This window comes from Falco punctatus (genome assembly GCF_963210335.1).
Source record: "Falco punctatus genome assembly, chromosome: 1".
Classification (NCBI taxonomy): domain Eukaryota; kingdom Metazoa; phylum Chordata; class Aves; order Falconiformes; family Falconidae; genus Falco; species Falco punctatus.
The window spans coordinates 107,680,248-107,701,389 of record NC_137580.1 but is presented as its reverse complement, the minus strand read 5'-3'; the positions used below and the strand labels follow the sequence as shown (position 1 = coordinate 107,701,389).

The following is a 21,142-nucleotide window of genomic DNA, read 5'->3' as shown; positions in this document are numbered from 1 at the left end:
CTTGGGTGGCAAAGCGACACAAGGGTGAGGCAGCACAAGGAAGGGGACACCACAGAACCACATGGATGCGACAGAGCAGAAAAGGGACGCCACAGGGGATGGGACAGACGTCAGGGCAGGAGAAGTGTGGGGATGCTGTGGGGCACAGGGGTGCCCGCACGGGATGGCGACAGGGATACTGGCACGGGGCTGGGGACACGCTCACCCGGTGCTTGCAGCCAGCTTCCTTAAAGGGGCACAGCAGCATGGCGGTGTTGCAGCTCTCCTTGAGGTGGGTGGGCACATCCTCCCGGGCGATGCTGGGCGTCCCACACTGGTTGGGGCAGGGCACAGGGTACCGGGGACACTGGTACTGGTGGTTCTGGGGACAGAGAATGGCCATCAGCCAGGGCCGGCAGCTGGCAGGGCAAGGGTCCCCGTGGGCCCCCTCTCACCTGGATGGTGTCGAAGACGAACTCCTTGGCGCAGTACGTGCAGGGCTGGGTGCGCTTGGGGCACTCGGCCAGGGCGTGCTGGGACAGCAAGCGCCGCATCATGCGGGCCCCACACTTGTTCTCGCAGTACACGCTCTCCTGGGGACACGTGCCCTGGTGGCCCTGGGGACCACAGCAGCAGCATCACCCTCTGGCTGCCCTCGCCAGCCCTGCCAGGGATGGGGCCATGCAGTGCCCCCGTGGCTGGGCTATGCCCTGCATTGTGTCCCCAACCCTGTCCCCATGGCCAGGTTGTGCTCCCCATGGCGTTCAGCCGGGCTGTCCCCATGCCCAAGCTGTGCCCCCGCCCCACAGTGTCGTGCACTGTCCCCACGGGCAGGTGTGCCCCCATAGCGTCCCCCATCCAGGCTCTGTCCCCATGGCCAGGCTGTGTGCCCTGCAGCTCATCTCAGTCCCCACATGGTGGCCCACATTGCACCCCCCAACCTGGCTACATCCCCATGATACCCCCCCCCCCCATTGCGTCCCCTGCCAGCTGCATGTCCCCCATCAGAGCCATGCCCCCTGGCACGGTGCCCCCCCCCCCCCCCCCATTACCCACCTCAAAGGCCTCCCCAGTGAAGTCGCTGGCGCAGAACTCGCACTTGACCCGGCGCTTGGGGCAGCCGTGCTGGACGTGCTCGGGCAGGTCGCGGCGGCTCAGCTTGGCGCTGCACCGGTTGGGGCAGGGGATGACGTTGAAGCCGCAGGTGCCAAGATGGGCCTGGGGGACACAGGGGTGGTGAAGAGGGGGCCGTGGGGTGCAGCCGTGGTTCCCCCCCCACCCTGCCGAACCCTACCTGGAGGTGTTTGATGAGCCCGCTCCAGCGGCAGCCCTCCTCGCTGTGGATGCAGCGGATGGCCAGGCTCAGCACCTGCGCCTCCAGCTCTGGGTCGGGGTAGATCTGGGGAGGCAGCAGCAGGGCATCAGCATCCCGCGCCAGGCTGCGGGGGCATGGGGACCCCCCCCCAGCAGCCTGGCCGGGAGCCGCAGGCATGCTGCCCACGGCCGGATCCCCCCCGCCAGCGCAGGAACAAGCGCCCTTTGTCGGGAGCGGGTTTCCGCTGCTGGCCCCGCAGCACAAAGGGCTCTTGCTTCCGCACGGGTGCCCGTGCCAGGCCGGCGTGGCGGTGCCAGGCGGCTGTGCAGAGCCTGGGGACGGTCCCTTGGCAGGGACACAGGTGATGGGGACATCTCCTTGGAGTGCGGTGCCCCATCCACGGCTCACCTTGGCATAGTCCAGGGGCAGCTGGTCCTCCGGGCATTTGAAGACGCCTTCGCTGCAAGACACAGAGAGGGGTCAGGGTTGCTGGGGGCTGGGGGCCGGCATGTCACTGGTGACACAGTGTCCCATGGGGTCTCTGCCATTCCACCCCAGGGCATTGGTGCTGCCCCTCCACCCGTGAGCATTCACCCCACACCAAATCCAGCCACAGCCATCGGGGAGCCACCGCTCTAATCCTGCTCCATCTGTCTGAGCTGGGAAATGCCCCCGCCAGACACCCCCCACGGGCAGCCCCCCCCGCCCCGAGCCGGGCACAGTGGCCCCGGTCCCAGGGGGCCTGGGCCAGGCGCTGCAAGTGTGGCACCATCTGGAGCCCCGTCGCCCACCCCAGGCCCCTGGGATTAAGCCAGGGTGCCAGCAGGGGCCACAGGCACCCACAGCCCCAGGTGCTGGGGCCCAACGGGACTGGGGGGGGCAGCAGCTGGGCGCCAGATGTGCAGCCCAGACGCGTGGCCCCGGGGCTCCTGTTCCACAGGAAACGGCCCCACCAGCCACTTCAGGGAGGCAGGGGGCCGGCACAGCAGCTGCCCTGGGAGGGGGCGTCCCCATCCTGCTGTGTCCCCAGGGTGGGGGGCTCCTCCAGAGAGCTGGCCCTGGGGAACGGCCCTGCTCAGCCCTGACCTGTGGAGGGGCAGCATGGGGGGGAGACGAGGATGGAGCCAAACGGGCAGCGCAGCTGGTCACCTCTGGCCCCCACGACACTGTGCCCAGGGACAGACGAGGGTGGCATCCCACGTGCCATTCCCGGTGGACACTGCGACAAGAGACCATGGGCACAGCCCACAGGGACACGCAGGGACCCCGGGACTCTGGTGTCCCCAAGGTGGCTCTGGAGGTGGCCATGAGGTTGCCGTGCATTCACGCAGCACCTGCACGTCTGATGACCGCATGCCCTTGGCAAGCGCCGTCAGGGCCTTGGCCGGGGCTGCCAAGCGGATGGGAGACGGCGCGACAGAGCCAGCAGTGGCACCCGGCACGCGCTGGCCTGGCATGCCCGGGCACGGTGCGGTGACATCCCCTGCAAACAGCATCCTCGTGCTGGGGGCGTGGGAGCAACAACTCCCAGGAAAAGCAGCACAGTGCTGTGAGGCATGAGCCCCACGGCCACAGCCAGCCCCGCCATGTGCCCGGCCTGTTTGCAGCGGGTGTTTCCATGGGTGGCACCAGGCACCGGCTGCGATAAGGTGCCCCGGGCCAGGGCTGAGCACCCCAGCCCTGCCCAGGGAGCCCAGGGCCACCATCGGCCCAAGGCTGCCATAGGCCCGTCGCCTCTCCGGGGGCAGGCAGCCCTGCCAGCACCCGGTGCACGGTGTGGGGGTGCCAGGGCAGGTGGGGAAAGGGGACGGTGACCCAAAGCCAGCGCCTAATCTCCGACAAAGCCTCCCCATTCCTCACGCTCGGCCGGGCAGGGAATGTGCTGAGGCAGCGCCCGGGGGGACCGTCCTTGCCTCTGACCTTCGCCGCGTGCTGGGGCGCAGCGAGGTGATGGGGTGGGAGCCCCGGCACCCCCCCAGCCCCACCAGGCACCGAGGCAGGGCAGGATGGCTCAGCCCATGAGATCCCCAAAACTGATCTAGTACAAAGGGTGAGGGGCTCGGCGGTGGGGAACCCCACATCCAGCCGCCCGCGGGACGGATGCGGGAGGGGAGCGGAGGCGCTGCCTGGCACGGGCCCCGGGGAACGCCCGGTTTCACAGAAACCGGCAGCGGTGACGGTGCCCGCCGTGCCCCCGGAACGGGCAAAGGTCGCTCCGTGCCAAGGCGCGGTGCAACCGCAGGCGGCGGCAGAACCCGGGGTGACGCTTCGCGCTGCCGCACGCCCACCCCGGGGGGCGCGGACACCCCCGGGCCGTGCCAGCGTGGGACCCCCAGCACCGCACCGGGCACGGAGGGCAAGAACCGGGCAGCACCGGGTGGCACGTGTCCCGCGGGCTGCCCGTACCTGGGACATACCGGGGGGTGGGGGGGGGTCCTGGTTCCGCGCCCCCAGCGAGCACACAGGGCCTGGCCGCGTCACCCGTGCGCGGGGGGTGGCCGGACACACACCACACACACCCCCGCTCGGCTCCGGGCAGGAAGGGGTTAAGCACAAATCTTTGCAAGCGCTCGAAACTCGCCGCTCCGGGCTTCACCCGGGCCCCAGCTTCCTCCTCCTCCTCCTCACCGAGAGGGGCCACGGGCCGCTGCACCCCGCGAGGCGGCTGTCACCGGCTGGGCGCGCCCCGCTCCCCCCCCGGCCCGGGGCGCTCCGCACCGCGAGCACTCCGCACCCCCGGGACACCCCGCACCCCGAGCACTCCGCACCCCCGGGGCAACCCTCTCCCCGGCCCGCGGCGTCCCAGGAGCACCCCGCACTCCGGGGCACGGCCCCCCTTCCCCGCCCCCCCCTCAGCGCGCAGGGCGGCCCCGCTCCCGGCAGCAACGCCCGGGGCCGGTGCGGAAGGGGGGGTGGGGGACGCGGGAGCACCCGCCGCCCCCCGGGACGCGAAAGCCCGGATAGGGGTTGGGGGTACCCCGGGGAGCTGTACGGGGGAAGGGGTGCGCGGCGTGACGTCAGGCCGTGACGTCAGGGCAGGGCTCACCTGAGGAACTCCTGCAGGCAGGTGTCGCAGAAGCGGTGGCCGCAGGTGGAGACGCGGACGGGCTCCCGCATGGGCTTCCCGCAGAGCGGGCACAGCACCCGCCGCCGCGGCCGCTCCAGCAGTTTGTAGTCGTAGCCCGGCATCCCGCCGCCCCGCTCCGCGCTCCGCGCCCCGCTCCGCGCCTCCGCTCCGCGCCCGGCTCCGCCCGGGGGGCGGGGACACCGACCAGGCCCCGCCCCCCGGGTCCGACCCGGCCCCCGGCCCCGCCCCGCCCCCCGACGGGGCTGGGGAGGGACCCCCGGGGGCACCGCAGGGGTGCGGACCCCACCGCGCCGGGCAGGGGCACGCCGGGAGCATCGCCCGCAGCACGGCACAGCGACCGCCCGCAGCCCCCCCGGGGGGTCGCACGGCACCTGCAGACCCCCCCTCATCCCGGCTGCGGCCTCCCCTGGCCCTGGGCTGGGGGTACGCAGCGTGCCGGCCTCGCTGGCCCTGCGCCCCCCGCACGCAGCCCTGGCTGTGCCCCCCACATGCCCGGGGCGGGGGGGGCACCTCCCGTACCCACCCTCCCCCCAGAGAGCGCCCCGTGTCCCAGCCACCACCCGCGGCAGGGTCTGAGCTGGGCAACGGCGGAGCAGGAGGCGGAGGGACTGCCCTGAGCACCCCCCCATGCCACAGCCACCGGGGGGGACACACACGCTCCGGTGGCTTCATCTCGCTCCGAGCTCACCCCCGGGCTGCAGCCACCAGCATCCCGCGGTTCCCAACCTCCTGGCAAGAGCTGGGAGCAGGGAGAATAAAAGCAAATCCGTCTGGCTCCAGCCCCCACTCCGCTCCGTCAGAAACCGGAGCAGCATATGGCAGGATTTGCCCCTTTCCCCAGAGAGGGAGCCGAGCAGATGACAGGCTGCCAGCATGTGTTAGTGCCACTGCCGCGCTCCAGCCAGCTCCCCGCGAAGGGCGGCAGTTGCTCCAGCCCCAAATGTTAGCAGTTTTCAATTAGCAAATGGCAGAGGAGAGGGATTCCTGGGGGACACGCTAAGCAAGTCAAGCTCCATCACTTGTCACTCAAGGAGCTCACGTTACCCTTCTTCCCGAGAGGCTTCTGCTTAAAATAAAATCCTCAGCAGCCCGGGGGGGAGGAGGGCAGGCAGCCTGCCTGCTCCTGCCGGAGCTGCCAAGGAGGGATGGGGGGCTGATTCCTGGGGTTACCCCGAGGGATAACAGGTTTACCCTGCCACGGCCTGAGCCACAACAGGACTTTAGCTCCTGACACCCAGACAGCGGGGAAGCCGGTGCTGGTGTACTTTGAGCGTCAACAGGCACCGTGGGGTCTTCCCTGAGCAGCCTGCGGTGGAGAGCCTGGAGTTAAACTTTAACCAGCTCCCAGAGAGCCTGGAAACCCAACGCCTCAAAACAAATGACAGTGGGCAATGTACAGAGGGCAGCGGGGCACACCAGGCAGCTCTGAGCTGTCACTGGGGTGGCACCAAGGGCTGGAGATGCTCCCAGGCTGGGTTTGCTCAGAGCTGCACCCCCCCCCCGGGCAGGATCCACCAGTGGCCCCCACGGTCAGTCTGGTTCTGCCCCTAGGTCCCAGCAGCAGGCCCTGGAGCCAGGCTCACCACCCAGCCGGAGAAAGGCGCTCCCTGCCACCTGGTCCTGTCTCAAAAGCATCCCCGGACACGGCTACAGGACCAGGCCCAGGCCAAAAGGATGGACCCTTGGCACCCCACGGGGGGGACGGGACACCCTGTGCCTTCCGCATCACTCCTGCAAGCTTAGAAATCCTGTGTCTCTAATGACAGGCGTGAACAGAGCCGTGTTTCATCGCTGTTTACTGCTTCTCTTTGATGTTTTGAAAATTTTTCTTCCCTAACCTCACTGAAGAGCATCTCTGCTAATTAGCCAGGAGCCGACAAAGCCATCAGAAGGTGCTGGCTGTGCCGGCAGGATGGCTGGGAGGTGTCAGACCCTGCAAACAAAGATCCCCTCCTTTTCCCCTCTCCCTAAGGAAAGCCCTCCCCGCACGCAGCATCACAGCCAGGCGTTTGTCTCACACAAAGGCGACACTCAACCTCCGGGCAGGGCAATTCCCTTTGTGGAGGCGATATGTTCTCCATCCCTCCAATATGTTCTCTGTCCCCCATGATGGGTCAGTTCTTGAACCCTTCTGGGCTCGGGGAGGCCTCCTGCTTGCTTCCCCCAGCCTCCCCCTGCCCCATCCCTCTGCCCTGTATATATATATATATAGATATACACACACCTAAACTGGAGGGACAGAAAACCGACGCTCCGGCTTCTAAAGAAGTTAAGGTGGAGCGTTTTGCCGCAGGGAAAGGAGCGGGGAGAGTCCTCTCCCTGCTTCTGGGGACTGGTGCCCAGGGAGGGCAGGGGTGAGGGGAGCGGGGCGGCTGGACAGACGGACGGCAGCCGCACCTTCTGGCAAACCTCCTGGGAACGGGGATACAACCACGATGGAGGTGCTGGGATCAAATCAAATCAGCCCCGGGTCAGCAGCCAGTTTGGGCTGATTCCTACTGATGGCGATGGCCCGGGTCAGCAGGATCTTATCGAGCATGGGAACGGGCTTTCCCTGGGTGACAAGGACCGCGGGGGACCCGCACCAGCCAGGATGCGCAAGATGGGACCAGGCAGCCTTATCCCCGCATCACCTCCCCTACCCGCTCCCCTCCGGCCCTGCCTGCCTTGGCAGGAAGAGCTGTGGGGATGCAGCCGATCCACCACCAGCTCTGCAGAACACAGGAACAAAACAAGGATAAAGGGAGAAGCCCTGAGACCTGCAGTTTTCACCAGGAGCTTCTGCAGGGAAACAAAGCAGCAGACGTGAGGAATGCAACTGGCCTATTTGCCCGGGCTGCTCTCTGCCTCCGGCAGCGCGGACATGCCTCGGCTTGTCATTTCAAGAGCTATTGTTGCTCGGGGCTGGGGGCCTCTTTGTTTCCTTTACCCTTTCGCCAGGGTTGGTCACAGCCCAGTATTAAATTATTCAAATCATCTTGCCGGGCTTCACAGCTGAACTCCTGCACGGAGCGCACAGGCTGCGAAATCCCAAGGGCTCCAGCCTTCGCTGCAAGCCCTCAGCCCAGCACAAAGCACACTGGTCCACACTGGTTCCCCCTGCCTGGAGTGAAGGGTCCTAATATTCAAGGTAGTGACACCTCCAGCCCCAGCACTGCCAAGCAAAGGCATCATTAAGCCCTAAAAGAACCAGCACAGGGGTGGGAACAGGGGGGCTGCCAGGGGCCTCACCCCTGGATTTGGCAGCCCAGCTGGAGCAGGGAGAGCCTGGCTCTCCAGGCTGCACATCCCCTGGAACAGTGGCATTTTGGTGCCACCACTGACAACTCAAAGGGTGGCAGAGCCCTCTGTGCTGCCTGCCAACCCTGCCAACCCTGAGCCCTGGCGAGGCTGCAGCAGGAACACCAGCCCCTTCTTATGGAATGGGTTTGCACATGGCGTGGGGCAAGGGGAGCCCCGAGAGCTGAGCACAACACAAACAAGACAAATCTGTTGCTGTAGGAGCTGCTGCTGCTGCCAGCTCAGCGCAGGGAGGAGAGGCAATGGCCCAGAGGGGCTTCGAGGCAGTTTAACCCAGCCCTGCAATTACCCTGGTGCCCAGGTTGGTGTGGGAGTGGGGAACATCTTCCCCTCCGCTGACACCAGGCTGCCGGAGCCGTCCCTGTGACCTACAGCACATGGCGAGTGCCAAGGGATGGCAGAGCCTTTGAATTCGAGTCAGCTTCCCGGGATAGCAGGGTGTAACCGCCTGAAAAGGCAGCTCCACAAGAAACAAAAACGGCAGGGAAAAACCCATGCACCCACCCTGGCAGGAGCCAAACAGGGAGGCCGCGTCTGCCGTCAGGGCTGCACACACCTCTCCCAGCCGGACAGGACCTGCTCCCTTCCCCAGCCGGAGCCTGGGAGGCGAGGGAGGAAAAAGCAGGAGACCTGCAGAAATTCATTACCTTTCACATGACAGAGGGATCAGTTGGCTTCTACCAGAGCCCAGCGAGGCTTCCCTCATTGAAAACAGGAAAGAATCACAAAAATAATTAGAGAGATTTCATCTCAGCCAGCTTATGAAAGCACTGACTTTATACACAACAGATTGGCAACAGCACAAAGATGGATGTGAAAGGCAAGAACATTTGCAATGTCAGGCAGATCAGAGACAGAAGCTCATCAAAAAATGGCCCAGGGCAGATGTAAGTTAAAAAAAGAAAAGAGGAGGGGAAAAAAAAAAAAAAAGAAAGGAAAGGAAACGACCCTTCTGGAGATACAAAACCGTAACTCCTGTCTGTGACACAGTGATATGCCCCCTCCTGTCTGCCGAAAGGATCCCCGGTGAAAACTCATCATCTTCCTGGAGAGATCTGGGTTAAAAAACTGCAATTACTGACAATCACTTGCTGTGTTTTGCTGCCTTCCGCTAGCTCAGCTGGGAGCCAGTGAGCTGGTCAGCAGCAGGATTTAGGGGCCTGAGGACAAATGTCAGCTGGAGAATCCTCTGGTAAGCTCCTGGGGCCAGGAGAGGCTGTAATTGGAAAGCTCCAGGCAGCGTTTTGGGAGAGTGAGGCACGCTGCGCCGCACAGAGAGGCTGCTCACGCCAGGTTTGGCCAGCCGTGCAGGCCAGGACCCTCAAAAGCGTGATGAACAGCTCAACAAACGGGTGAAACGTTGCGGGGGGTGGGGTGGGGGGTGGGGGGGATGGGAAAGAACAGACCTCTCTAATTAGAAAAGAGGTTTGCACTTAGTCACCCAGCATAGCGCCTGGGGCCCTAACTCCAGACACTGCTGTGCAAAGGCTGACAGCTCTCTCAGACACCAAGCTGTCAGCCCGGGCTTTGTAACCACAGACAGCTTCCATGGGGGAAAGCAACCTCTGTGCTCCTCACCCTTCCACACAGGCACTTCCAGTGGGGAGGGGCAGAGCCCCCACACGACCCCCTGAAGGCAGCGCTGGAGCTCCGGGGATGTCCACCCCACAGCACGGCCGGGGCAGCGGCTCTCAGGCACAGGAGGTTCACAGAGAGCCTTGTTGATTTGGTGAGACCAGCTCCGGTTCCGTGGGAACCACCGTCGGGAGCATCCTGTTTCCAGATTGCTGCTTTTGGAATGCAGCTGAGGAGCTCCAGAGCCTGGGGACACAGGTCCAAGCCAGGCCACAGCGGGCAGCAGCAAGAGGAGAGGCATACCGGGTGGCTGGGGGGAGCCCCAGGACGGATATACGATGAGGCTGGATGTGGCCCCTCTCAACTCAAGCTCACTGGGAAGGTGCCTCTTCCACGGCCGCTGAAACACAAAGGGCAAGGACTAAGAATAAGCCGTAAACTGTCATCTCGGTGAAGCTCCAGGCCCTGCCCCACACAGGCCAGATACCCAACAGATGGGCACCACAATCCCTGTCCCGCCACCCCAGAAAGCTACAGCAAGGCCTAAGTAGTGGCGCAAGCAGGAGGCAATGCCCAGCAGCCAGAGCCCAAGCAGGAGGAAATGCTGTCTCCTGAGGCTTGTGCCCTCCTCTTCCTTTCCAGCATGCCCAGCTTCTCCCAGTTACTCCTGCGTTCACAGCGGGATTGAGAGAAGGGTGCAGCAGTGGCCTCACTTGGGCAAAAGCCAAAGCCAGTCAAAAATGGTGTTGGCCACACGGGAGGAAACCGCAGAGCGGTACAGAACTGCTGCCCCAAAGGTGCAGTGCTGCTCACCTGCACCAACACCCTCTCTGGGCCAGGTCACAGCCGCAGCTGACAGCAGCAATGACAGCACACGTGTCACTAGCTCTTGTGTTCTCTCTGCAGAGGTTTCCAGGCAGACTAAGCTGCGTGAAAGCCCAAAGCCAGATCTCAGCTTTTTACACAGCTCTCGATGCTTTTTGTACCCTGATCGCTGAGGGGTGCTGGAGCAGGCACGGCTGCTGCCCTGACACCGCTGCTGCTGCGTTTGCACTTCCAGTACCGGGACAAGCGGGTTGAGGTTTTGGACAGTGCAGAGGGACAGCAGCGGGGCTACACCCTCAGGCCCTGCCCTTACGGTGCTGCAGGGGGGAGCCCACAAACAGCTGCTGTGGGGTGCAAGGCAACTCCGGCAGCGGGAGAGCAGCCCACAGCCTTCCTGCAGAGACAAAACCCTTTTACTCCTGTGACAAACACCCTACTTGTTCCCGAGCACAGGACTCGGCTGTTCCCTGTCCCCTTCACGTGGCAGCACATATCCCATGAGAGCTGGGCACTTGCCGGGGAGGAACAGGAGCCATGGCTGATTCCGCTGCACTGGGGCAGTCAGCTGGGCCTCCTCCCCTCCGGGGTGTAATTAGCCTCCTTGAAGTGGGCTGGGACTGGAATCCCTCAGCCCAGCGCCGAGGCCATAATCGGCCTGGCAGAGGAGGAAGAAAGGCCCCTCCAGCAGTCTGGGCCAGGCTCCCATCGCACACCCAGGCAACGGAAGGGCAGGTCACACCATGGGCACATTTTAACTGCGCAACGATGCTGCCTTTGGCTCAAGCAGAGAGGAACCACAAAAACCATTGCTATCTTTTCCAAACCACAATGGAAAGGCAGCAGCCAAAACGACGCCTCAAATCTCAGCTTCTATTTCAGCAGCATCAATTAGAGAGCTGCTCTTTTTGGATACTCGGTGGACCGCCAGCACACTGACTCCCCATCAGCCGCAGCTTGGCCAGCCCACCTGTCTGGGAGTGCAAGAAACCCCCTCCACCGCCCCTTTGCTCCCCTAGCCCAGAGGAAGGGGTAGCATCAGAGTGCTGCATAGCAGAAGGGGAACTTTTGTGGCCTTCGAGTTATTTCTCTTCATCTACAGCTCTAGAGGGACTAGAATAACACAGAGCTCGTGTGCCAGGGTTACTCACTACAGCTCCAGTCACAAGGCATTGTGGCTGGCTGGGCTGTCATGGCAGAAATCACAGTCATGAAGTTTCTACTCACGCTTTACTGCCAGCAGCGTGTTCCCGTGACAGCAGGCTACGGAGGTCACCAGGTATGGATGCGTCTCCTCCAGCTGCACCGGCCTCGGCACTCCTGTTTCTTCATCCTTCCTGCCCAGGCGTCCCCTGGCTCCTTTGCCCCACGTGCACACCTCCCCCTCTGCAGGGGGATACATACAGCGTGCTGCACACAGAGCTCACCAGCAAATAGGCCTCCCATGTCCCTGGTACTGCCCTGCGCTATCTCCCAGGCCTGTCTTGGCCACAGCATGGGCTGCAGGCAGGGGAAAGCCAGGGTCTGCTACAGCCCAGGACACAGGGGCTTCAGCCTCACCTGCTCCGATGGCCACAGTGAAGGCGTCCCCACAAGCCACCACAGTGACCTTCATTGCCTGGAGCCCCACAACCAGGTGGGGTACGCGGCTGTTGCGGCAGGAGTTGGTGCCCAGCTGCCCATGCTGGTTGCTCCCAAAGGTGTAACACTGGCCAGAAGCTGACAATAGAGATGAGAGAAACAACTGGGTGTCACCCGAGGATGCGTTGAAGCCCCTGAAGCTATTTGCCCTCTGCCATGCTGATCACCCTGCTCCAACAGAGCTCCAATGTCAGGAGCAGGGTGCCTCCTGAGCCTCTCTGAGGTCTCTGCCCATGGGAAAGAGGCAGGAGGAAGAGAGTGAAAATGCAGGTCCCCCCTCGGGGATCTGGGCACACACCCCTCACCTGTGACTGCAGCCGAGTGTGCTGTACCAATGTCAGCGCACACAATCGGCTCTCGGTTCAAGGGGGCCGACTGGGCACACATGAACACAGTGGCCTCTTCCACCTGGTCCTCTGGGGAAGGCTCCTCTGCCGAGCTGATCCGATCTAGGCCCAGCTTGTTACACCTGCCCGGGGAAAAGCACAGTTCAGAGCTGGCTGAATGCAGCCTGGCACAGACACCCCAGAGAGAAATCCTGCCCTAGCATAACCACCCCACCAGCAGTGTGATGCTGGGGGGTAGGATGGCACAGAGGTGTCTTCTAGAGCCCCTTGCCCCCTCTTCTTGGGCCAGACACAGGCTGGCAGGCCCAGGAAGCTTAGGCAAGCTCTGGAGCGCAGACCCTTACCCCTTTTACCTGTTGCTCCCGCAAGCAAGAATCTGGTTCCTCACTGTGAGGACCATGGAGGAATCAATGCCGCAGACAACCTTCTGAGCCTCATGCTCTGGCGGGACTGGGACCTGCTGGGGGGAGTTGTGGCACTCCAGGGTACCCAGCCCAAGCCGACCTGGCAGGAGGAACAGAGCAGGGCACAGCTGATGGCAACAGCCTGAGCACAGCCCCCTGAACAGCACTGACATAGCTGCTGCAGGAGCCCAGCCTGGGATCTGTTGCTGCAGAAGGCAGCAAAACCCAAAGCACAGGGGCCCTGGTATGTGGCGAAGCAGCTGTAACCCTTCCACACCCACCTAGCCTGGCACATCTGGAAAGGACTGCAGGCAAGCAGGGCCAGCGAGGGAAGTGGGAACAGACAACAGAAAGCACCAGCCCTGTTTTGCAAAGCAGACATCTCTTACCATTATCCCCCCTGCCCCAGGCAAACACTTCCCGTTCGTTGGAAACCGCCAGGACGTGAGACGCACCACAGGCCACCTGCACCATCTCGTAGCCCAGCAGGGCCTCCACGATCTTGGGCTGGCAGGGGAAGAGCAGCAGCCGTCAGCCGAGACCTCCCAGCCTGCCCGGCTGCTCCCATTCCTCCCACCCTGCCCCCCCAGCCTCAACACAGCGCTGGCAGCATCCCAGTTTTCATCCAACACAAACACCAGCGAATTTTTCTGTTCCAAACAGTCTTCAAAGGGTCGAGAGACTACGTGCACGCAGCACAGAAGATAATGCAAACATCTCTGGGGCAGAAGCAAGCAGCCAGCACAACAGTTTGGAGAGGGAATAGGTTCAGCTGAAGGGTTGGGATTCGCCCCCTTGCCCATGTGGGGAGTGCCAGGGGCTGTTAACGCACGCTCTGAGCAGGCAGGGGCTTGGTGCAGGGTGCGTTGGCTGTAAGGCTCTTGTGCAGAGGAGCTGCGAGCTATCGGCTACATATTCGTTAGGGTGTGGAGAGACCAGCATCTCTACGTTTTGCCCAGCCCCTGCTGTGACCTGCTGTTAGATCTGACACCTCGCCACAGCGAGCCTCATTCTCATTATCTTCTGCAAGTGAAAAAGCACCATTTGTTGGGATCTGGCTGCTGCTCCCAACTGGTCTCCCCTCCCCAGCAATAAGCACCGAGCAGCTCAGCTCCGGACAGAGCAGGAATGAACGAGCCAGCTGACCACAGTGACAAATGGCACCAGTCCTCGGGCTCGGCTGGAAGCCATCGGCTGCTGCCACATCCGAGGGCAGGCGAGGAAGAAGCTGGAAGGCAGCAACGGGCCCTCAACCCTAGCGTTCCGAGCCAATCGGAAACACACATCTCTTCTTTAAATACTGGCTCTTTTGAAAAATAACTTTTCTCAGTGAACCCTGGCAGCTGCAGGCCAAGAGTGAAGCAGGCAGGTGTGTGATTGGAGGCAGCCTCCAAGCTGGGTGCCTGCCAAGAGCAACCACAAGGCAGCTCTTGACTTCCCCCACACTCAAAGGGATCATTGTGCAGGGGGGGAGAGAGAGAGAGAGGCAGGTTGGGTCTTTTAAAACCAGCAGTGACAGGGAGAGGAGGGGGAGGGGTTCGGATGCCAGAGCACGCCTGGGATGCGCATCCCTGGAGCTGGGATGAGCCCTCTCACGTGGCACAGAAGGCATGATCCATCCTCTACCCTGGGGGAGCAGCATGCCCAGCACCCTCACGACAAACCTGGCTTACATCCGTGAAGTTTCCATGCCCCAGACAGCCATTGCTGCCGCTGCCGAAAGTCATGATTATCCCCCTGTCTGGAAAAGCAGAAAGAAGTCGTGTCACTGGCACACGTGAGGCCCTGCAAGGCACACACAGACCGTGGGGCTGGCTGTGGCTCCCAGGACAGTGTCTCTGCTTGGACCCACTCTGACTCATAACTTGCTGCAGGAGCCAGAAGCCTTCAGTGAGCTTCCAGAGAGCTGAGCTTCCAGAGAGCGGCAGCCTCGATGTGCTGCGACAACTTGCCAAACAAACAGCAGATGATAGGAGAGCACTGAGATAACATTATTGCAGCTGTGCATGCAGGAGCTGCAAACTCCAAGGTCTGACAAGGTGTTAAATACACAGAGACACTCATCGCCCAGCAGAAGGGTGGCAGGAAATGCCATGGAGAGGTAGGACAAACCCATGCCCATGACATTTGCCAGTTACATTATCTGTCGTTAGCTACCCTGATCACCAGCAGAAGTGCAAACAGGGCTCCCAAAGGACCACTGGGAGGGCTTTGCTCTGCAAACACAGCCTTGGGCTAGTATGCGTGCTCCCCTCCCAGTCAGCATGCCTCCTGGCCCACTCTAAGGGGGTTCAGACCCTGCCTTCCTGCAGCTGAGGACAGCCAGCCCTGCAGGAGCTCACGCTGACTCCTCACAGCAACGCCAGTCACTGCTTGTGTCTGTGTCACACTCACAGAGCACATGACAGAGAAAGGCTGAAGGTCCCAGATGCTGCCCACGCTGCAGTCCCCACTGTACAGGTCAGTTCTGTCTTCAGGTGACACCAATGAAGTCAGGACAGCAAACAGCAGAAATTTGTGGCCCTCCCCACGTGGCACAGACCTTTGGGACCAAGCTGTGTGGCATCCTAGGAGGACCATGCCTGCCATTTCTGACCTCCACCTGATGTAACATGAGAGGCCACAGAGGCCTTCATGTCACCCCAGCCCAGCGCGTCGCTCAGGCTCCTCTCCGAGCAGGCTCGCCAGGCAGTCACGCTGCATTTGCAAGGCAGCTGCCGTGCAGAGGGGTCTGGGGCTCAGCCAGGCGAAGGCATGAGGCAGCAGCTCACCTGTGAGGCAGGCCGTGAAGAGATCACCGCAGGACACGTGTTTGATGGTCACACCAGACTGGCCCTCCAGAAAACGGGACACAAACTGAGGCTGGAGCTGCTCGGTGGCTCCTGGGAGAGAAGGGCCTCCTGCAGTACCCATCGGGGGAGCCTGGCAGAGAGAAGTCATGTCAGCTGCTGCACCTCCATGCAGCAAGAGCTGGGCTGGAGAACTCAGACGAACCCTTTCCCACAGGCTTACTGGTGTTACCTGCCACCTGGACTGGACAGCAGTCCTGGAGAACACAGTGCCAGAGCCTATGCAGTGAGCAGGAACGTCTCCTCCTCAGAAATCACACATCTGAGATTTCCACAGCCACTGCCTGCCCCAGGTTCCCTGTCACTCACCTCCCACATGATGAGCCGCCCTGATTTGGTGACTCCGGCCTTCTGCGTCCTGCCAGCAGATACCTGCACCACTTCGGTGTTAAGCATGGGCAGGCGGAGGGGGGTGGTGATCCCGCTCCCCCAGGTGTAGATGGATGACAGCAGAGGAGGGATTCCTGTCCTGGCTGAACCACCTCGAACACCTACAGGTCAACAAAGAGAAATCATTAACGTGGATCCCTGACTCTCTTTGCACAGAAAAAGAAACGACACCAGCCAGTCTGGGTGCCAGCACAGCTGCCTGCCAGCCAGCACAGCCAGACCAGTGCCGGTCCAAGGCTGGCAAGGGGCTGCTGGGGAGCTCCCTGCCAGGGCTGAAACACGTGGGAACAGCTCCTTGTATTTTATCCTAGAACTGAGGAAAGTGGCCCCACAACAGCTCTAGCCAAATTGCTACCAATGTCAGCTGCACTGCCCTGCACCAGGACAGCCCCCCTCGGCACCACTTTGCTGGAAACAGCAGAAATTTGATTCAAGGGTTCAAAACCTAGAAGAGGCAGCTGGAGAAAAAGCGTTGCTTGGTCCCCAGAGCAGAGGTGCCCGTGGGCTCCTCTGGGGTTCAGGGAAGGTGACATCTCTTAACTTTCTCTCTCCAGAAGCTTGAGGGCCTCTCTGACCCCATCATCCAAAGGAAAGGTCCTTCTGAATGGAGCTGCGTTGAACGCGTCATGTCAGGACTCACCCCTCGGCCTGGCACTGCTCACTCGTCCTCCCGTCCGGCTGTGGGTCACTGTCGCCACTGGAGCCAGGGGTTTTTCTGGCCTGCCAAACCAAAATCCAGTCCTTAACATCAGCGCCGCCCCAGAGGTCCCGCAGAGCCGTGGATCACAGCAGGTCTGGACAGAGCTGCAGCATAAGCCACAGCTGAATAGCTCACAGAATTGCCTCGGTAGGTGCTTTAAACCACCTGAGAGAGGGGAGTTGGCATCAGTTTGCTTCCCTTTGAGCTCATACTCTCTATTCACTGCCACTGCAATGACAAACCCGCACCTGCCATGGCCCTGAGCCACTGGGCCAGGCTCAGGCCGCAGCAGCTGCACGCTGGGTAACACAGGAGAGCTGCACAAGGACAACACTCTTTGGAGCTCATAACAGAGACATACAAACTGATCAGACACGTTGCAGGCTGTGGTAGCCCCTCCCAAGGGACACTAAGGTAACAGTGTCACTTGCCTTCTCATTTTGACACTGCCCACATCAGTGTAGAGGTTCAGAAGGGGCCGAATGCAGATGGCCTGAGCCATGATCTCATTCAGCTGGGGCCGCTTGGAAGGATCCAGGTTCAGCATGCTAAGGATGAGCTGGCGCAGGTCAGGGCTGTAGCGATCCGATATTGGGGCAAACGTCCCGCTCATGATTTTCAGCACTAAGGCAGGAAGATTCTGGAGAGAAAACAAAAGAGAGACATACAGTGGCTGGGTGGTCAGAGGTGAGGCCAAGGAGCGAGAAGTTTTCAGCACTGCTCTCTGCCTTCACACCTCCAGGCTCAGTGAGAAGAGTGATCCAAGCGCACATTTTCACCTCTGTAAGAAGCCACAGCTCCCTGCGCTACATGTAAACCATATCCCTCTTACCGCAGCTTCAAAAGCCCTCTTGAGGCTGGCAAGTTCGTACAGCACACAGCCCAAAGCCCAAATATCACTCTTCTGGTTGTAAGGCTTCCCTTCACAAAGCTCTGGGGAGATGTAGCATGGAGTTCCCACAACCTAGAAGAGACAAAGAAATTTACCACAATGCTGAGAAACTGGAGCAGTGAGGTGGAAAGAAAAATGCTGGGTTCAGAGAGCAGTATGCAGGCTGGCTGGAACACCACCAACCGAAGCATAGTAGAGCTGGGGTTTTGTTCCCTGGTGTCAACATCTGCCTGGCAATCTCAGAAAAAAACACGAGGATTTGCCTTTCCAGTGACCTCCCTTGCACATACAGAGATTATCTCTAATTTTGCTCCTATCCACTTGAGAGAATCAGAGCCCAGAGCAATATGATATAAATGTCTAGCCACATTAGTCCAGGTGGGGAATGATACTCAAATCTCAAGCAGAGAGAGGAGATTAAGACGAAGTAGGATGGTGGGGCACAGGCAGAAATTCCATTGCCAAGTATGTGTCAGATGAGCCTGCAAACACCACCCCTCCCACTGTGACAGCAGGAGGAACACTGTTGACCCTCACCAGTGAGCCCAGACACCCCACCCTCTCCCAGGCTTGGGTAGACAAGTCTTTCTCACCTTTCTGCAGCCCACAATGCTGCAGCAGACTTGGGCGTGAAGACTTCAGCCTGTGTAAACACCAAGGAGCAAAGCAGCATTGCGGATGTGGCCTACTGCAAGTATGCTACCTCCAACCTTGCTGCCTACAGCAGCTTCCAAGAGACTACCGTGAGCCAAGCCCAGAGTTTCCAGCCTGCTGCCACGGTGGGAAGTAGCTCCTCTACAAAGCCAGGCCACTCACCGTGTAGGCTTTGCTCTTGCTGCTCAAGATTTTGGAGATGCCAAAGTCTCCAATCTTGACGATCATGCGATGTTTGTCCAAGAGGATGTTTTGAGTCTTCAGGTCACGGTGCAAGATCTGCTTGGTGTGCACATGGTGGAGAGCCAGCAGGATCTGCACGAAGAAGTGAAGGATGGTATCTTCATCTAGCAAGGAGTTGCAGCGCTTATGAATAAACTCTGCTAGCGTGCCCCCTGTAAAGAGCAACAAAGGGCTATCAGCAAGGGTGGCTGCACAGGGCAGCGCAAACCCAGCCTAAAAGCCAGGGGAAGGATTTAGCCATGGCATCCTAACAAGCCAAACGCATGGGAAAAGGCACATCCTGGTGGGATACACAGCACATCCTCCAGTGCTCCTGTGACTGTGTGGAGAACAATGGCAGCACAGTTGGTGGGACAAAGAAAAAACGAGGGAGAAGTTACTGTTGACATATTGTCAAAGGCCGCAGGAAAAGAAACGCTAAAATTATAGCTCTTGGAGGAGGACATAAACACGGATGGCAGAACAAGATAAGCCTGTTCTGCGAAAGAGAACTCTTGCAGTCCAAGAGGCCACGTGGCACTGAGAGGCCCCTATCGCAAAGGGGAGATCCAGATTCAGGGCTCACATACAACTTTTAACAAACCATCATGCAAATGTTGATTTCATCTTAAACTCCATGGCAAATCTCGTTAGAAATCACACCTTCCCATGCAAAGCTGTGGGACCAACAGCATGGCCAATAGCTGACACAGGGAAATGTACGTGAAATCTAAGCCAAGGGCAGATGGTGGCACACTTATCAGCAACAGAGGTGTTAGAAATATCTTTGTTTTGGATATGATTAGCAGGTGCAAGGCATATAATCACAGAGTGGTGGAGCTGGGAAGGGACCTTGGGAGGTCATCTGGTCCAATCTCCTGCTCAAGAAGGGCCACCAACAGCTGGTTGCCCAGGACCATGACCCATCTCTTGAGTATGTCCAGGGATGGTGACTCCACAACCTCTCTGGACAACCTGGCCCAGTGCTCAGTCACTTGGCCCATGGTCACCTTGACCCCCAAACCCTTTTCTACAGAACTGTCTGTTTGAGAGATGTGTTTGGACTTTTCTGGGGTCCCCAAAGCACAGGATCTTTACAAGGAGCACAACATGGGGCCATAGCAGCTCAGCTCAAGGAAAACTGAGTGCTTAGCATTCCCTGGACCTGCCGAGGAACCAGCTATGGGTGCTAGGGAGATGAGGGCCCACCTGGGGCATACTCCATGGCGATCATGAGCGCCTTGTCCTCCAGGAAGTTCTCATAGTACTCGATGACATTGGGGTGGCTGAGCAGCTTGAGGACCTGGCACTCATTCTGTGCTGCCAGCCGCTCATCTTTGCTCATCTGCTCCACAGGGATCTGCTTCAGGATCACCAGCTTCTGGTCGGCCTTGCGCAGGCACAGGTGCACGATGCTGCGGGGACAGGGCCTCAGCGTGGGGCAGTGGAGGGGGCAGGGCCAGGCCACCCCCCCCCGGGCGACACATGGCCCCTGTCCCCCTGCTGCCATGGTAACAGGGCCTGCAATCCCCTCCCCCCCCCCCGGGGTGTCACACCCCCAGTACCGTGTCACCCCATCGCCATGGCAACAGCCAAGGCCTGGACACACACACACACACCCCCCCGCAGGGCGCCACACGCCGGCTGACCCCCGTGTTGCCATAGCGACAGGGCCCTTGCGCCTTGTTACCATGGTAACGCGGCCTGCGGCCTCCCCCTCTTCCCCGCCGTGCCGTAGTGCCGGCGCTCCCCCCACACACTTTGCCACAGTAAAAAAGACCAGGAGACCCCCACCCCGCTTCCCCCGCTCCCGGTGCCCCCCTCGGCGCCACGGGGCCGACCCCGGGGCCGCCCTCACCCGAAAGCCCCTCTCCCCACCACCCGGATCCGCTCGTATTTCTCCATTCCTGCCTCGGCCGGGCCTGGGCTCCTCCCGTCTCCATGGAGACACTTCCGGGAGCCGCTACGGCGGCCGCGGGAGGACAAACCACCGCGGGCCGCGCCCGTCCCCCTCCGCCATGTGTGTAGGGCTGCGGGGGGGAGCACGGGGCTCCCTGCTCCGGCCAGGAGGGGGTAATACCGCCCCGGCTGGGCCCCCACGACCCACGAGGGGGCAGGTCCCGGCGGAGAGGTTTGGGGTGCACTGGGCTCAGGCTGGGGGGCGCCCCCTCAGCAGCCTCCGGGGGGCGCTGTGCTGCGGTAGGGCCAGGCACAAAGGGCCCGGCTCCCCCTCCGTGTGTGCGTGTGTGTGTGTCACCCAGGACCACGAGCACCCCTGCGTGCCCGTGACGGCTCCCACAGCCCGCAAGGGACCTGCCCTGCACCCGGGGGTGGCCGGGGACAGGCCACGCCACGTGGCCGTGCTGCCATCTAGCGACACTGAGCCCGGCTCCCAGGGCGGGGGGAGGGCAGCCCCCCCGGCCAGCCAGCGCCCCGCACCGCGGGCAGTGGTGGGGTAGGGCCCACCCCCCCCAGGAATCGGCACCCAGCCCTGCCCCGCGGCCTGCCCAGCCGGCCCCGGCCCGCTGCTCTGAGGGGGCACCGGGACCCGCCCCACCCCGGGACTCCCCCACACCGATGTCTCCGTGCCCACCGCACGCCCCCAGCCGCAGCGGGTCCGCACAGTTTCGGGGCTGTTTTCCCAGGGGGGCGGCGGTTTTCCTGGTGTTCCCGCCGGGCCGGGCGCTGCAGCCACCCAGGCCAACTGTGCGGTGCTGGGCCAGATGTGCAGGGCCCAGCACAGGCATGCAAGGCCTGCCATGCACCTGCTGCACCCACCCTCCCATGCTGCCCAGTAGCTGTGCAGTGCCCTGCACGTGTGCAATCCCTGACACCCATGAGTGCAACACCTTACACACACAGGTGCCATGCCTTACACGCTCAGGTGCAATGCCTTAAGTGCTCAGGTGCAACGCCTCGCACACGCACCGAGTGCCTTACACACTCGCACACAAGCCACGCTCA

General features: G+C 61.4%; 2 protein-coding genes across 4 annotated transcripts in view; both read right to left on the bottom strand.

The window, feature by feature from the left end:
• The window catches only part of TRAF4 (TNF receptor associated factor 4), a 16,894-nt gene extending 8,575 nt beyond the window's left edge, over positions 1–8,319 (bottom strand). For both annotated transcript variants that reach the window (XR_013926349.1, XM_080377238.1), the window contains exons 1-6: positions 4,341–8,319; positions 1,703–1,754; positions 1,274–1,378; positions 1,036–1,197; positions 435–596; positions 206–361 (exon numbers count right to left, since the gene is read on the bottom strand). Coding sequence is in view for 1 of the 2 variants with exons in the window: in XM_080377238.1 (XP_080233364.1) it covers positions 206–361; positions 435–596; positions 1,036–1,197; positions 1,274–1,378; positions 1,703–1,754; positions 4,341–5,011 (1,308 nt within the window). In the remaining variant the exon portion in view is untranslated. The remainder of the gene's footprint in view (positions 1–205; positions 362–434; positions 597–1,035; positions 1,198–1,273; positions 1,379–1,702; positions 1,755–4,340) is intronic.
• On the bottom strand, positions 1,703–21,142 carry NEK8 (NIMA related kinase 8). Of its 2 annotated transcripts, XR_013926332.1 has the most exons (16): positions 20,037–21,142; positions 19,388–19,593; positions 18,119–18,351; positions 17,243–17,374; positions 16,842–17,050; positions 16,351–16,430; positions 15,630–15,811; positions 15,243–15,393; positions 14,136–14,212; positions 12,861–12,978; positions 12,421–12,571; positions 12,026–12,189; positions 11,640–11,798; positions 11,307–11,465; positions 9,561–9,657; positions 1,703–1,754 (listed from the first exon to the last, which is right to left on the bottom strand). XR_013926332.1 is itself a non-coding variant. In XM_080377216.1 (15 exons), the coding sequence occupies exons 1-15, from the start codon at positions 20,081–20,083 to the stop codon at positions 9,629–9,631; spliced, it is 2,097 nt and encodes a 698-aa protein (XP_080233342.1). In that variant the 5' UTR covers positions 20,084–21,142; the 3' UTR covers positions 8,391–9,628. The 2 variants fall into 2 exon arrangements, 1 of the variants encoding a protein (XP_080233342.1); XM_080377216.1 differs by lacking the exon at positions 1,703–1,754 and having other exon boundaries at positions 8,391–9,657.